The 15,980-nt window shown below is 43.5% G+C and overlaps 1 protein-coding gene across 1 annotated transcript in view; it reads left to right on the plus strand.

Annotated features, from left to right (window-relative positions):
* Nucleotides 1-15,980, plus strand: part of ice1 (KIAA0947-like (H. sapiens)) — a 105,102-nt gene that overhangs the window by 25,570 nt on the left and 63,552 nt on the right. The window contains exons 5-12 of the mRNA XM_068058736.1: nucleotides 1,083-1,194; nucleotides 1,541-1,617; nucleotides 1,708-1,745; nucleotides 7,823-7,905; nucleotides 9,407-9,443; nucleotides 9,535-9,594; nucleotides 10,845-10,937; nucleotides 13,898-14,295. Coding sequence (XP_067914837.1) covers nucleotides 1,083-1,194; nucleotides 1,541-1,617; nucleotides 1,708-1,745; nucleotides 7,823-7,905; nucleotides 9,407-9,443; nucleotides 9,535-9,594; nucleotides 10,845-10,937; nucleotides 13,898-14,295 — 898 coding nt within the window. The remainder of the gene's footprint in view (nucleotides 1-1,082; nucleotides 1,195-1,540; nucleotides 1,618-1,707; nucleotides 1,746-7,822; nucleotides 7,906-9,406; nucleotides 9,444-9,534; nucleotides 9,595-10,844; nucleotides 10,938-13,897; nucleotides 14,296-15,980) is intronic.

Consider the following 15,980-nt stretch of genomic DNA (forward strand, 5'->3'; position numbering starts at 1 on the left):
TTTCAGTGCCCTTCAGTATCTCACCCAGTGGTTGCGATTACTGAGTAAGTCCATCCAGAGTGTGTTGGCAGGCTCTTTGACAGTGAGCAGCATCAGTACTGAATCTGATCAGTCCTCCCCTGAGGTAATGTGCATGCACTGAATATTCATCTGGAATGGGATCATTTCTAATTTTCCCTTTTCTACCTAATGGACACTGTGTCAATTTATAGCCATCCTAAGTCTGATCAACTGACTCAGAACAGAAAGAGAGTGAAACTTGGGGCATTCTTGTCTGTGTGCCTCATTTGCAGGTTGCCTTTACTATTTGGGACATTTGGGGAAAGTTGAGGCTCTGCTGATTAATGAAATGTTTTAGACTCCCCCCCCCCCCCCCCCTTTTGAACTTTCTGGTTATTAAAGTAGGAATGGAACATTTTTCCATTTCAGGCACCCAATGTTCCCATCAAGCACTCACAGATAATCTGGAGCATAGCCTGCTGCAGAACAAAGCACCTTCAATGCTAACCCAACCTCAGAAGAGTGCGCCCTACTGTATAAATGCACAAACTTCCATTTTTCCATTTCTCTCTCAGAGGCCTCCACATGGGTTTTTTCAGTGAGATTGCCAGTTGGGCACAGGATTAAGACTTGACAAAACTCTTGTATGGCAATTAGCTGGTAGATACAGAAGGCCCTTACCCAGTATTCACACAAGCGCACGTCCAGTATGAGTCCTTAGGTAGTGATCAAAAACAAGGACGCAGTTGTCATTTTCACGCTTTCTTTTCCCAACTTCGGGCACTAAGATGGAGATCAAACTTGGCATGTTCCTAGTCTGTCTGGCTCATTTGTTCACTGGATAAACCCACTGAAGCATAGAAAGGTTATTTTTTTTTTTTTAATTCTCTTAAAGCTGAAGTGTGGAAATTTTAATAGAACTATCAGTATTGTTCCATTCAGCGTTTCCTTTCATTGCAATTCTGAGGTGACAAGCCCTGGTAATTTTGCAAATATATTTTTTATAATTCACAGTCTGGTTTCATTCCGTTTTCAATATTCTCATATAAATGTTGCTTTTTTAATGTTACTTCTCTCTATAGGGATTGTAAAACACTTCGAGATCAACTGGATGAGTTGTTGCAGAAATTTGCACCTCTGGAAAAATGCAAGGAAGAAATGGATGCCATGAGGATAGAATTGGAAGAAAAGCGGGTAATATGGTCTTAGATGAAAAGGGCTGTTGACCATAAAGTAGAAAAGCCTTCAGGCACTATTTTCTCTTGTGTACACATTAATTACTAAATCTCATTGATTACATCTGAGAGATATTTGAGGGATTGTGCGAAATTGTTGCCCTTATTTTTATAGTGACAGGTTAAGTGTATACTGACAACTCACATTAAAATAAAATCACATCTCATTGACAACACATGAAATTAAGTAGTACTGACTAACAGAGACTCCCGCCTCCCCCCACCAATCCCCAACCTTCCCCAGTTAAAAAAAAACAATTTGAGGTATCTAATGCATTTCCTGTCTTTGTTGGTTTTCCTGGTAGAGCTCTGTCAAGATGTACCAGCAGACCCATTTAGAATTCAATGAATTGCAGCAAGAACAGACAAAAAATGATGCTTTGTAAGTACAGAGTTTTATATTTGTTGATTTTCTTGTTTAAACCAACATGATGTTTTGGATTTGATTTTTTTTCTTAACCTTGTGTTTTAGGAAGAAGAAATTGGAAAGCCGGATAAAAAGACTGGAAGGTAAGCTTATAAAATGCACTATTCTATTTTCAGAAGTTTACTTTCTTGGGTTCTGGCACTTGGCACCCAGGAACTAAACGGTGCAGTAATCTGATAACTATAAGTTGCAAAACAGTAGTGAGCTGCTACATTTCAAAATTTGAAAAACCATTTAGTTATTGCTAGCCATATTTTGTCATACAGCACTCATTCTGTTGGCAAATGCTCAATCCAAACCTCTGGTAAAAACTTGTAATATATTGGGCGAGAAATTTACCCCAGCGACCCTACCGAGGCCTAGCACCGCTTTGCTGGGGCACAATGCACTGTCAGCTGCTCCCTTTGTGGCCACACAGCGTTCTGTTAGGAAAATGCCGCATGCCGAGGCATCCTTGGAGTGCGCCGGGAGCTGTGAATGGATGCTATCCTGACGTCACACGGCCAAACCCAGTTGAACCACGCAGGCCCAGGCAATATGTTCATACATTACTCTGCAAACGACAGGCACAGAGATAAAGATTGTGCTCCACTAGCGTTCCTTAAAGGGCCAGGCACCCAAATTGCAGGTGTGGTCATTTTTAACAAATTCTGCTATTGCAAAGTGTCGGAAAGTACAATGAATTGTTTTTGGAGGTATTGTGGTGAATTCTTGATTTGCCAGAGAGTGTTGTTGCATCGCAATAGGGAGAGCAATGGATTTAGTGACCTGTCCACACAAAGACTGCAACAGGCAGTGCCTACGGGTGTGCAGCACGATGGGGAAATGGAGCAGAGGCTGCAAAGAAGGTAAACTGTGTGCCATGCCCTCTGCCAACTTGGAGCTGGATTCCTTCATGCTCTCTGATGGTGACAGGAGGCTGTCTGGCAGGTCAACCAATGCACCCAGCATCTTGGTGTGCATGCCCATCGGCACTCTCCTGTATACTGTTGTGTCAAGGTCCTCATGAGTCTCTGCAGCAGAACCCGTCTGCGACTTCGCCCTCTGGGAAATTGGCAAACAAATCATTCTTTACCTCTGACCTAGCTACAGCCCACTCAGGTCTACATGACTCAACCACGTGCTAATCTCAACTCCATACTAGCCTCCAAAGTATGTGCAGTGCCAGTACCTGAGCTGAGGGCTGCGAGTGTCAGATCAAGTGATGGGCCTCTTTGTTAGTGATGTGCTGTTGGTCTCTTTCTTTCTCCTTGGGCTGCTATGGCTGGATAGGTGGCAGTTCTTTGGGTGTCTGAATGCAGGAAACCAGAAGCGAAGATTGGGGTGAGGGAAGGGGGTTGGAATGGGAAGCAAGAGGACCATGATCACACCATCACCAGCTTGCCAGATAGAAGGATGAAGGTATGCTGCAGTTGAGAAGGGGCATAAGGCAGGAACATATCATCATCCTTAATGTTCTCAGTGATGCCACACGACATGGGCTCTGTTGCTGTCAGCACCACAATGCTGAGAGCCATCCCCTCCGTAGGGCATAGGAAAAGCAGGCGTCTTTGTACCCTGATGGTTCTGATCTTCTCTCTTCTGTTATGCAGTACCTTGCCCTGCAAGGGAATGGGCAGAATGTCAGTGATTGTGCAGCACTGTGTTTGGGTGATGTTCCTGCAATAGCTGAATAGCTGGAATTGTGTGGAAACAACAAGAAGTGGGCATGAGGGTGATGTGGAATATTTAGATGTTAGATTATGAGCCCCAAGTACCAGGAAATGCTGCTGGGTGAGTGGTGGGGGTATGGTGCATTGAGCAGTGTGATAGGTTGATGGTATGGTGGGTAGCAAATGTCATTCTGGGAACATTGAGGATAATGGTATGTTCCTACCTTATGACCTTTCTCAACTCCCAGCACACCCACATTCTGCTACCTGGCAAGCTGTTAATGGTGTGATCATGACCTAGACCAGCCATGTGAGGTCATTAGTCTTCTGGTGATGCTGCTGCCAGGACCTCAGGTCCATACTCTACCATTGATCTCCCTGGCAACCTGCTCGCACTGGTTCTTGAGGACCTCCTTGCCCCCACAGAACCATGGATTCTCTCATCTTTAGCTAAAAACAAAGTGTTGCAGGTTTAGCAGCATCTGTGGAGAGAGAAATAGAGTTAACGTTTCAGGTCGATGACCTTTCAAGAGAACTGACAAAGGTTAGAAATGTAATAGATTTTGAGCACGTGAAAGAGGGGCAGGGGAGGAAGAACAAAAAGGAAGGTCTGTGATAGGGCGGAAGGCAGGAGAGATTAAATGGCAACGATGTTATGGAACTAAAGGGAAAGGGAGTGCTAATAGTTGTAGTAAAAGACAAAGCATTTGTCCAGAGAGAGTGTTAATGGTAGAATAATTAATAGCTCTGTCTGAAAGGAAAAACATGACAAACAAGTTTAAGACCGACACATGGTAACAAAAACAATCAAAATGGGAATCGTGGTCTGAAATTGTTGAACTCAGTGTTGAGCCCAGAAGGCTGTAAAGTGCCTAATCAGAAGATGAGGTGCTGTTCCTTGAGTTTGCATTGAGCTTCACTGGAACACTGCAGCAGGCTGAGGACAGAAATGTGGGCATGACAGCAAGGTGGGAATTAAACTGGCAAGCAACCAGAGGCTTGGGGTCATGCTTGCGGACTTAGCAGAGGTGTTCCACAAAGCAGTCACCCAATCTGCATTTGGTCTCCCCGGTGTCGAGGAGACTGCATTGTGAGCAGCAAATACAGTATACTAAATTGAAAGAAGTACAAAGTAAATCGCTGCTTCATCTGGAAGGAGTGTTTTGGCCTTGGATGGTGAGGAGACAGGAGGTAAAAGGGCACGTGTTATACCTCCTGCAATTGCATGGGAAGGTGCTGTGGAAGAGGATGGGTACCCATAGCAACAGCTTTTATTTGGTGGAAGTGAATGGAGTTGAAGGGGAAGTTATTCAATCTGAGAACAAGTTCAGCCAGTTGGAGGAGGGTGGTGGTGGATGGGGACTGGTTTGGCCTCTGTTCAAGGAAGAAGGGGAGAGCCCTCAGACTGTCCTCTTGGGGGATGGAGGTGTTGAGAGATTGGACATCCATAGTGAAGAGAAGGCTGTAAGGGCCAGGAAACTGGAAATTGTTGAAATGGCCAAGGGCATCAGATAGGTCACGGATGTAGGTGGGAAGAGACTGGACAAGGGGAGAGAAAAAAATAGAGGGCCCTAATTATGTCTATCTTTTTGTGGGGTGTGTCGAGCATTCCTTGTTCTAGTCCTACTCGGGCCCCCTCCCCCAACTCTTTTTTTCCAGTACACTGATTTCTGTATTGCTGACTTTTTCTGCTCTCCCTTGGAACTGGTAAACTTAATCAACTTTGCTTCCAATTTCTATCCTTCTCTTACCTTCACATGGTCCATCTCTGACTCTTTCCTTCCTCAACTTCTTTGTCTCCATTTCTGAGGATAGGCTGTCTACTAACATTCATTATAAGCCCACTGACTCACACACTGGTTATGTTGACTACAATTCCTCACACCCTGCATCCTGTAAGGACTCCATTCCATTCTCCCTGTTTCTCCATCTCTGTTGCTTCTGTTCCAATGATGCAACCTTCCACAACAGCACTTCTGTGGCTTCTGATATATCTTCCTTTTTCCTCGACCGAGGATTGCCCCCAACTGTGGTTGACCAGGGTCTTCAGCCATCACTGACCCATTTCCCGCAATTCTGCTCTCACCCCTTCCCCTTCCTCACAGATCCACGGTAGGGTTCCCCTTGTCCTCACTTTCCATCCCACCAGCCTCCACATCCAAAGGATCACCCTCCTCCATTTCCACCACCTCCAGCATGATGCCACCACCAAACAGATCTTCCCCTCCCCTGTCCACATTCCAAAAGGACCATTGGCTTGTGACACCCTGGTCCAATCCTGCATTACCTTCGACACCTTGTCCCCTTCCCACAGCATCTCCCCATGTAATCGCAGGAGATATAACACCAGCCCTTTTACTTCCTGTCTCCTCAACATCCAAGGCTCGAAACACTCCTTTCAGGTGAAGCAGCGATTTACTTTTGAGCTTCTTTCAATTTAGTGTACTGTATTCACTGCTCACAATGCGGTCTCCTCTACACTGGGGAAACCAAACGCAGATTGGCTGACTGCTTTGTGGAACACCTGCGCTAAGCATGACCCCGAGCTTCCGGTTGCTGGCTATTTTAATTCACCACCTTGCTGTCAAGCCAACATTTCTGTCCTCGGCCTGCTGAGTGAAGCTCAAGGAACAGTACCGCATCTTCCGATGAGGCACTCTGCAGCCTTTTGGACTCAACATTGAGTTCAACAGTTTCAGACCTTGATCCCCATTTTGATTGTGTTCTTTTTATTTTCATGTGCCGGTCTTAAACTTGGTTTTCATGTTTTTGCTTTCAAGCAGAGCTGTTCATTATTCTGCTGTTAACACTCTCTCTGGACAAATGCTTTGTCTTTTACTATAACTGTTACCACTCTCTTTGCCTTATGTTCCATGACATCATTGTCATTTAATCTCTTCTGCCCTCCGCCCGATCACAGACCTTCCCTTTTTGTTTTGTCCCTGCCCCTTTCACTTGCTCAAAGCCTTTTACATTTCTAACTTTTGTCAGTTCTGATGAAAGGTCATTAACCTGAAACGTTGGGCTGGATTTTATGCCGAGCGGAGGGGAGTCGGCCACCGATGTAAACGTTGTTGGCGAAACCACTTCCGCCCGCCCCGGGGATCCGACCGCATTTTACGGGTCCCCGGGCTTTAATTGTTCCGAGGCAGGGCTTCCACCTGCTTGAGAGAGGAAGTCCCGCCTCATTGAGCTGCTGGCCATTCATCGGGCCGGCAGTTCTTATTCCCAGCAGCGCCACTGGGAGCGGTGGCCATTGTTGGGACTGCAGCCCAGCTGAAGAATGAAGATGTTGGGGAGCACCGCAAAACGGGTAAATTTTTGGGGCCTCGCCAGGGGCAATCAGTCGGGCCCCGGCGAGGCAAGGTGGTTGGTTGATGTGGTGGGCGTTGTGTGGGGGTGGGGCATCGGGGGTGGCCCCCTGGGCACAGGGTGCCTGATCAGGATCGCCCCCCATCCCCCAGGCGTCAGAAGGCCGCTTACTTTTATCAGGCTGCTTTTCTGAGGCCTTGGCCGCCTGCCTGCCAAACGTAGAATCCCTGTGGCGGCGGTCGAAGGCCCTTAAGTGGCTGTTAATTGGCTACTTAAGGGCCTTGATTGGCTTGGGGCGTAAATTGGCAGTGGAGGCGGGAACTGATCGTAAAGGGCCCCTCGAGTCTCCCACTCCATTTTATGCCACCTTGCCACCAGCCCACTCTTTGAGGTGGGGGGTGTAAAATTCCAGCCTCTCTTTTTGTTTCAGGTTTTCAGCATCTGTGGTATTTTGCTTTTAATTTAGCATTGCTCCTCCTGCCCAGCTGCACTACTAAGGCCTCCAGTCCTGTATCGCTCACCCTGAAACCCTCTCTCTTCCTTGGTGTTCAATTTTCCATCATTTAAATTCCACCAATATTATTCACTGTAACTTCCCTTTAAGAGGGACAGTCTGCCTTTAAGAGGAGCAGGCTGGCTGTACCACATAGTATCTGCAGAACCCTGCTGAGTGCAGAGGCAGCCGGCAGTGCTAAGAGAAAGGTAACAATATGAAGAACAAGGTACAGTGTGGTACCCGCTTGATCACAAGCTACAATCATGCAGATGAGGTGGATGCACAAAATCTACCCACCTCAATTGGAACAATCCCCACCCTCAAAAAATATGGCTGATGTATTTTTAGCTTATAGAGTTTTGATCGATATGATTGGAGCTCACCTGCAGACACAGTACTAAAATAAATCTTGTAGCCCCCTTTACCAGAAAGCAAAGAAGACTGTTGTTGATTATAAAAATATTAGTAAAAGTAGAAAATATTTATTTTATAGAGCAACTGTGGTTTTAGGACTTTATGAACTTGCCTCGTGCAGAAATCCATCTTGATGACAAAACATTTTTTATTCAATAAAATAACAATATTGTGTCAACAAAAGCATTCCAGTGACTCGGTGCAAGTGTGAATAATTTTTGGAATTTCTCATTTGATTGTCCCATGATCTCATTGTAACAAAGTTTTCTTTTTCTTTCCAATGAAGAAACAACAGCAAAACAAAATACAGAAATAAAGCAGTTAAGAAAGGAGAAGACAACATTGGAAAGAAATTTAAAGAAAACTCAGGTACAGTTCAATCATTTTTGGGTTAAAAAGTGTAAAGTCCATTTTAAGAAATCGCATTGCCTGTGGAGAGCCCTACCCGTTAGCTTGAATAGACAAAAAAGGGGGTAGGTGGTGCATTTACCCTGGCATCTGAAAGTCCCTGACAGGAGCACGTTTTTAAAATCAGTCCTTGCATGGAACTTAACAAAAAAGTGCTATTGGGATACAGTGACGTTAGTCATCTCATTAGTGATGTGATCAGCTTCTGTTTTCTGGTTTTTGGACTATTAAATGGGAAGGCAAGATCATGACGTGAAAAAGAAAATAATTAAAGGGAAGGGCAAGTCTGGGGAGTACTCTTAATTCCAGAGACTCCTCCATTTTTTAAGAGAATGATCTAATTAAAATGTTGTTCTTTTTATGGTTCCCTTCCAATATTACGCTGCTTTGTGAAGTTGCAACAGAGTACCCAGCCCCCAGTGTGGTATTTTACAATCCTATGGCTTCAGAGTCACCCTGGAGCACGTCCAAAATCAGGTCCTTAATTTTTGCGGTACAGCTGGTTTGGACACCTCTCATTAAACCAAGCCCTCGCCTGCGTGTTCAGATGGACTTTAAAGATCCATGGCACTATCTGAAGAGCAGCAGGGGAGGGGAGTTCTGTTATCTTGGCCGTATTTATTTATCCCTCAACCAACACCACCAAAAACTGATTAATTTATCTTATTACTGTCTCTGGCATCTTCCTATGCACAAATCGGTTGCTGGGTTTGTCTATATAACAACTGAATACACTTCAAAAGTAACTCTGGCTGTGAAGCACATTGGGACATCTTGAGGCCAAGGAAGGCACTATATAAGTGTAAGTTCTTTATTTTAGAGAGAGAAAAATGATGTAAAACGGAGAATAATACCAGCTTCCACAAACTTGTCCTCTCCTGCAATTTGTTTCTTTCCTTCGTCATGATTTTCATTGCACTGAATAAACAGGCAACTTTGTATTCCCACATTAAACCATTGTTTGTCTGTGACTTGGTCAGCTGTAGTGACCATAGCAGGGAATAAACTTGAATCTATTTTAAGAACATCTGTACCTGTAGGTATTTGCTCCTCCTACGTTATTACCAGTTTCTTTATTTTAAGCACAAGTTTCAGTTTTATCAAATACACTTCAAAAGGCATTTAATTGGTGTTTGGGGATTAAGAATGGAGAAACAAAAATGATGACATGCAAACTTGAACCATAAATACTATTTTCTAGCTGCATATTGTATTTATTGTCATGAATATAAATGGAACAGCAAAAAGAATCATTCCATATGTGCTGTAGTACAATTTGATTAAATTTGTCAGTTGGCTGCTGGGGAGCAATACACAGAAGGACAGGGAATAATGGGATGCCATAGCATTTAGTCCAAGATCGTCGCATCTTTAACTGAAAGTTGCATAGGAGAGATCATTTCTGCTTAAAGAGCGGGTACTTTGTTATTTTGAGGTTGGTAACTTTTTTTTAAATTAACAGGAAAAACTGATGGTTCAGCAGAAGAATGGTATAAAAGGTAAAAACCACATCTATATTCTGAAAATCTTCTTGACTAATTGTTCATCAAGTGCATCTTCTTACATTGTGTGCAATATGATGTCTCATAGTTTTGAAAGATGCACAGACACAGAATGCCACACAGGAAGTACCAACAGCAATTGACAAAAGTGAGTAATTCAGCATCCTAACACTCAGTAAACTCTGTGCATGTTTATTATGTTTCGGTTTTGATTTTAACGGGTTAGTTGATCATACCTCTGGATTGTACAAGCACAGTCATTGGGGAAGAGTTTGCATCTTTGCTGCATATATGTTGATTAAGCACACACTTATCATTTTGCTACACATAGCCAAAAGTGAATCTATCCTCGTATTTAAACTTGATATGCATCTCTATGATTGTTGTGAAAGCTGGATTTTTTTTTAATTTCAAGAATTTTGAGACAAATCAATAATGTGCTAAGATATGTATAACTTGCACTTGTTAATTTAATTTATGAGCAGAAGTGTCATATTTTGAGCTGGATAATCAAAGGTAACATTTGGGAATATGTTGATAGATCAGATGATGTTAAATGGGAAGTGATCAGAATGGGATCAGGGAGTGAGTGGCAGGGAGGGGGGGGAGCGAACAGCCGAGGGGGAAGCGGCGAGGCGGGGAGCGAGCGGCTGAGGGGTAAGCAGCGAGGGTGGGAGCGAATGGCTGAGAGGGGGAAGCAAGCGGCCGAAGGAGGGAAGCGGCGAGGCCTGGAGCTGAGCTGGGAGCTGCAGGAAGACAGTGGCGAGGCGGGGAAGCGGCGATTGAAGCAAGGATGACGGGAGGGAGCGGGTTAATGTTCGGGGGAATGGAGTTGGCGTGGTGTGGTGATGTCAGCATGCGCGCATTCGTACTGGCACGCTGCAAATGTTCGCGAACATCACCAGTGTGTGTGATTGCTCTGCGCGTGCTCTGTGTTGTCAGGAGTCACTGTGATTTTCATTTAGGCTCATCTCTTAATGCTCGAGAAACTATTTTAGTAAAATGTCAGAGTATTTTGAAAGCACAACACTTCAAAAACACAGGCTTTCTATTTCCTGAGACCTTCACTAAGAGAAGTAAATGTTTTTTTTTTAGAAATATTGACATTGATCGAATTTCAAAGGTTCTGGCTTCAAATTGAAAGATCGTGGTTACATTCTTGATTTAGTATTCCTGCCAAGAGCCTCGTCCACCAAGAGCACATATGGAAATTCAGGCATCCACTGCCACAATTTTCTGACCATTATTTTAAATGATGAAAAATTGCAGGATCTGCATGCCTGAATTTTCAATATTGAAAAATTACTCCAAATATTTACAAGTGCATGTTTGATTTCTTTACTATTGTGTAAATTTTAATCGGTGAAGATGATGTATTGACTGTGATTGTACCCACAGATAAAGTAAAAGTGTTACTGGAAGAAATATGGATGTGCATTGAAAAGTCCAATGTACAAGAGAAGCCAAACAAGAGAAATACATACAGCCCAGGTATGCAGAGTCTAATTTGGATTGTTTACCTCTGTAATCCAGTGTAAAAAGGGGTAGCATGAACATTCCTCACCTTTATAGAATCATAGAAGCATTTCGCTCCAACTACTCGCTAGACCCCTCATAATTTTGAACGCCTCTATCAAATCTCCTCTCAAACTTCTCTTAGGAGAACAACCCCGCTTTCTACAAGCTGTCCTTGAAACTGATGTCCCTCATCCCTGGAACCATTGTCGTAAATTTTGCTGCATCTTCTCTAAAGCCCTCACATCCTTCCTAAAGTATGGTGCACAGAATTGGACACAATACTCCACTTGAGGCCAAGCCAATGCTTTATCAAGTTTCATCATGACTTTCTTGCTTTTGTATTCTGTATCTCTATTTATAAAGCCCAGGATCCAGTGTGCCTTTTTAACCACCTTCTCAGCCTGTCCTGCCACCTTTAACAGTTTATGCACATATACCCCGAGGTCTCTCTCTTCCTACATCCCCTTAAATTGTATCCTTCACTTTATATTGCATCTCCTCATTCTTCCTACCAAAATGAATCACTTCACATTTCTCTCCATTAAATTTCATCTGCCTCGTGTCTACCCATTTCACCAGCCTGTCTACATCCTCCAGAAGTCTATCACTATCCTCCTCACAGTTCACAATACTTCCAAGCTTTGTGTCATCTGCAAATTTTGAAATTGTGCCCTGTACATCCAAGTCTAAGTTATGAATATATATCAAGAAAAGCAGTGGTCCTGGTGCAGACTACCTCTAATCTGAAAAACAACCATTTATCAGTACACTCTGCTTCTTGTCACTCAGCCAAGTTCGTATCTATGCCCCTGTCCCTTTTATTCCATCGGCCTCAACTTTGCTGATAAGCCTGTTCTGTAGCACTTAATCAAATACCTTATGAAAGTCCATGTACGCCACATCAACCGTATTACCCTCATCAATCCTTTCTGTTACCTCATCAAAAAACTTAATCAAGTTCGAGTCATAGAGTTTTACAGCACAGAAACAGGCCTTTCGGTCCAACGCGCCTGTGGCGACCATCAAGCACCCGTCCAAACGAATCCCATTTTCCCGCACTTGGCCTGTACCCTTGTATGCTATGGCGTTTCAAGTGCTCATCTAAATACTTCTTAAATGTTGTGAGGGTTTCTGCCTCTACCACCCCTTCAGGCAGTGCGTTCCAGATTCCAACCACCCTCTGGGTGAAAATTTTTTTCCTCAACTCCCTTCTAAACCTCCTGCCCCTTACCTTAAATCTATGCCCCCTGATTATTGACCCCTCCGCTAAGGGAAAAAGTTTCTTCCTATCTATCCTATCAATGCCCCTCACAATTTGTATGCCCCAATCAGGTCCTCCTTCAGCTTTCTCTACTCCAAGGAAAACAACCCTAGCCTATCCAGTTTCTCTTCATAGCTGAAATGTTCCAGCCCAGGCAACATCCTGGTGAATCTCGTCTGCACCTTCTCCAGTGTAATGTTAGTTAAACATGATTTGCCTTTAACAGATCTGTGCTTGCTTTCCTTAATTAATTCACCCCTATCCAAGTGACTGTTAATTTTGTCCCAGATTTTTGTTTCTAAAAGTTTTCCCACCACTGAAGTTCAACTGACTGACCTTTGGTTGCTGGGTTGAGCCTTAGGCCCTTTTTTGAACAAGGGTGTAACATTTGCAATTCTGCAGTCCTCTGGCACCACCCCATATCTAAAGACAGTTGGAATATTATGGCCAGCACATCCATAATTTCAGCCCTTACTTCCCTCAGCATCCTCAAATGCATCCTATTGAGTCCTGGTGACTTATCCACTTTAAGTATAGCCAGCCTTTCTAATACCTCCTCTTTATCAATTTTTATCCCGCCCAGTATCTCGATTACCTCCTCCTTCACTATGACTTCAGCAGCATCTTCTTCCTTGGTAAAGACAGATGCAAAGTACTCATTTAGTACCCCAGGCATGCCCTTTGCCTCTAGGCATAGATCCCTAATCAGCCCCACCCAACCCCCTTACTACCCTTTTGCTAACTATATGCCTATAGAAGACTTTTGGATTCCCCTTTATGTTAGTTGCCAGTCTGCTTGCTTCTCATTTCCTTTTTCACTTCCCCTTTGAACTTTCTATAGTCAGCCTGGTTCTCACTTGTATTATCACCCTGACATCTGTCATACCTTTTACTGCTTCATCTTACTCTCTACCTATTTAGTCATCCAGGGAGCTCTGGCTTTGGTTGCCCTACCTTTTCCCTTTGAGGGAATGTACCTCAACTGTACCTGAACCATCTGCTCTTGAAAGGCAGCCTATTGTTCCATTACAATTTTGCTTACCAATTCTAATTCCAATTTACCTGGCACTGATCCATTCTTAACGCATTGAAATTGGCCGTCTTCTAATTACGTATTTTTGTCCTTTCCCATGGCTAATCTAAATCTTATGATACCATGATTACTGCTCCCCAAGCGTTCCCTTATTGACACTTGAAACACTTGACCCACTTCATTCCACATACCCAGATCCAGCAGTGCCTCCTTCCTCGTTGGGTCAGAAACACACTAATCAAGAAAATTCTCCTCAGCACACTTGTACGCTATCGCTTTCCCAGTGTATATTAGGATAATTAAAGTTTCCCATTATCACTACTCTATAGTTCCTGCACTTCTCTAATTTTCCAGTAAATTTGTTCCTCTATATGTTTCCCACTATTGGTGGCCTATGGAATGCACCCAGCAGTGCAATGGCACCTCTATTATTTCTTAATCAAAAAGCCAGTGAAAGCAAGGTGAAAAGTCAGTGGCATTTGAGGGGGTGCTGCTCCTAGTTCTTAACGTTCTTATGATGGTGGGTGTTGGGATGTGGGAAGCTTGTTTTCAAAAAGTACAAATGTTTGAATATGTCTAACATTTATATGTTTGAATATGTTTAACGTGAACTTTTTTTTTCAATCTGAACTGTTGTAGGCAAGAGAGGGCCTTCCCAGAAGAAATGTAAGACCCTTAGAAGCAGTTTACTTAACCCAAGTCACAGCAGTCCACTAGAAACTTCAGAACTGCCAACATCCTCACCCTCACATCAACTGGAGTGTGACCAAGAGGAAAATAATCTCTCAAAGATGGATGAGAGTTTGACTGATGAAGGACTGAAAAGCAATAGTGACAGTGCCTTCTATGATGACAAAACTGTAGAACTGACTAGACAGAATGATCCCATTGACACTTCAAGTACTGATTCTGATGGTGGTGGTGATGATGATGGTGATGAAGATGCTTTAAGCCGACAACTACAAGAGATACTTGATTGGACTGAACCTCTCCCTCCACAGCTGTCTCCACTGCCATGTTCCCCTTCAACTAAAAAGGTAGGTCTAAGCAAAAAGTTGTTTGTTTTATAGAGCAACTTAATATTATACATTTTAGCAAATATTCTCTTAGTTATTCCAATGATTGGTTTAGAACCCATGCTCTTTCAGGTCCTTGAGCTGCCATGTTTCAGAACATTACAGTGCAACACTAAATATTTCATTGTAGGTGATGTAATCAGTGCCAAGGTAATTTGGGCAGGACTGTGAGATACTACAGAGAGTTACCACTCAGTTTGGTCTCTTTAATAGTCTGGAAAAAATGTAAATGTGTTTAAGATAATGAGTGATTTTGTGCATTAGTGCACTGTCTTCCCATTTTGAACCATGAGCTTGAGTCCAGTCCAGAATGATGGTTTTAGTTTCTTTTCTCTGTCCAGTTCTTGGTGGGGATAGAACCACAGCACAAGGTATCTTCTTTTATCTCAGCACTCGGGAATTAAATTAGTAATCCCACACACAGAACCCAGAAGATGGTTGGATGGGAACTAATGATGATGGGGGGAGGTCGGAGGTGCTCCACCAACGCTGAGGTTATGCTGGAGTTGATAAATAGGGAGCTTTATTGTGAAACTGGTCCAATGTTTTCCATGATGAGAACAAAAAAATTTACAAATGTGTAATACTATCTTTCAAAAAAAATTTAAATGGCCATCAGGAAGGAAAAAAACCCTCCATGTTGCAGAGAAACCAGAGTAGGCCATTCAGGCACTCACGTCTATTCCACGATTCTGTTGGATCATGGCTGATCTATACCTCAACTTAATTTATTTATCTTTTCTCTATAATCTCTCGAAACCCTTACCTAACAAAATCTGTCGATCTTGGTCTTGGAAATTTCACTTGACCCAGCATCCGCATGTTTTGGAGGAGAGACTTGCAAATTTCCACTATTCAATGGAATCTCACTAGTGAACCAGAGATATGGAGAGAAAGTTTGAGAGAGACAAAGGGAGAAGTTTAACTTCCAAGAGCAAGTGGGTGAGAGGGTTTAAAAGCACTGAAATTGACAGCGCATTGGGCAGCTGGCTCCAAAAAGCCAACTTTGACGTTAACCGCAGCACGTTGGGCTGTGTGCGTGTTAATAGGTGATTAAGAGCTTTTTTTAATTGGGGTTTTCAACTGGACTTGCTGGAACTCGCCAGTGAAAGCAAGGCGAAAAGTCAGTGGCATTTGAGGGGTCGGGGTGGGGGGGGGGCGGTAAAGAAATGAATGTCAAAGATTCCTGTAAATACTGAGATCTCACACCTGTTTCCTTGCCTAATTGTGTGAAAGGCTTTTGCTCTCAGTACTTACTCTGAGAGTTACACTGCTTTGCAGGTCACTTTCACTGCTTAGGAGGCTTGTGAGACTGATCTTCGCTTGTTGGCTCTGATGCATCAGGACAGCATGGGCACCACTTATGCTGTTTTTAGTTTGGAGCACAGATGAGAAACAAAATGACCAGCAACAGCACCAGCAGCAGCATGAAGTGTGTCAGCAGCAGGAGCTTCATTGCTAGTACTAGTAGAAACAGCAGCCACCTACTGCACACACATCTGCTGCTCCACAAGGGAGAGGGGTGAACAGAGGTGCAACTCACAGAAGGCGATATCTACAACATTGTATGTATAGGTAGAGGATCAACTTCTTCGACATGTCTGAACATATCTCAGGAGAAACAAGATCTCACGTCAGGTCATGGC

Source organism: Heterodontus francisci, chromosome 2, assembly GCF_036365525.1.
Source record: "Heterodontus francisci isolate sHetFra1 chromosome 2, sHetFra1.hap1, whole genome shotgun sequence".
In the NCBI taxonomy this organism is placed as follows: Eukaryota; Metazoa; Chordata; class Chondrichthyes; order Heterodontiformes; family Heterodontidae; genus Heterodontus; species Heterodontus francisci.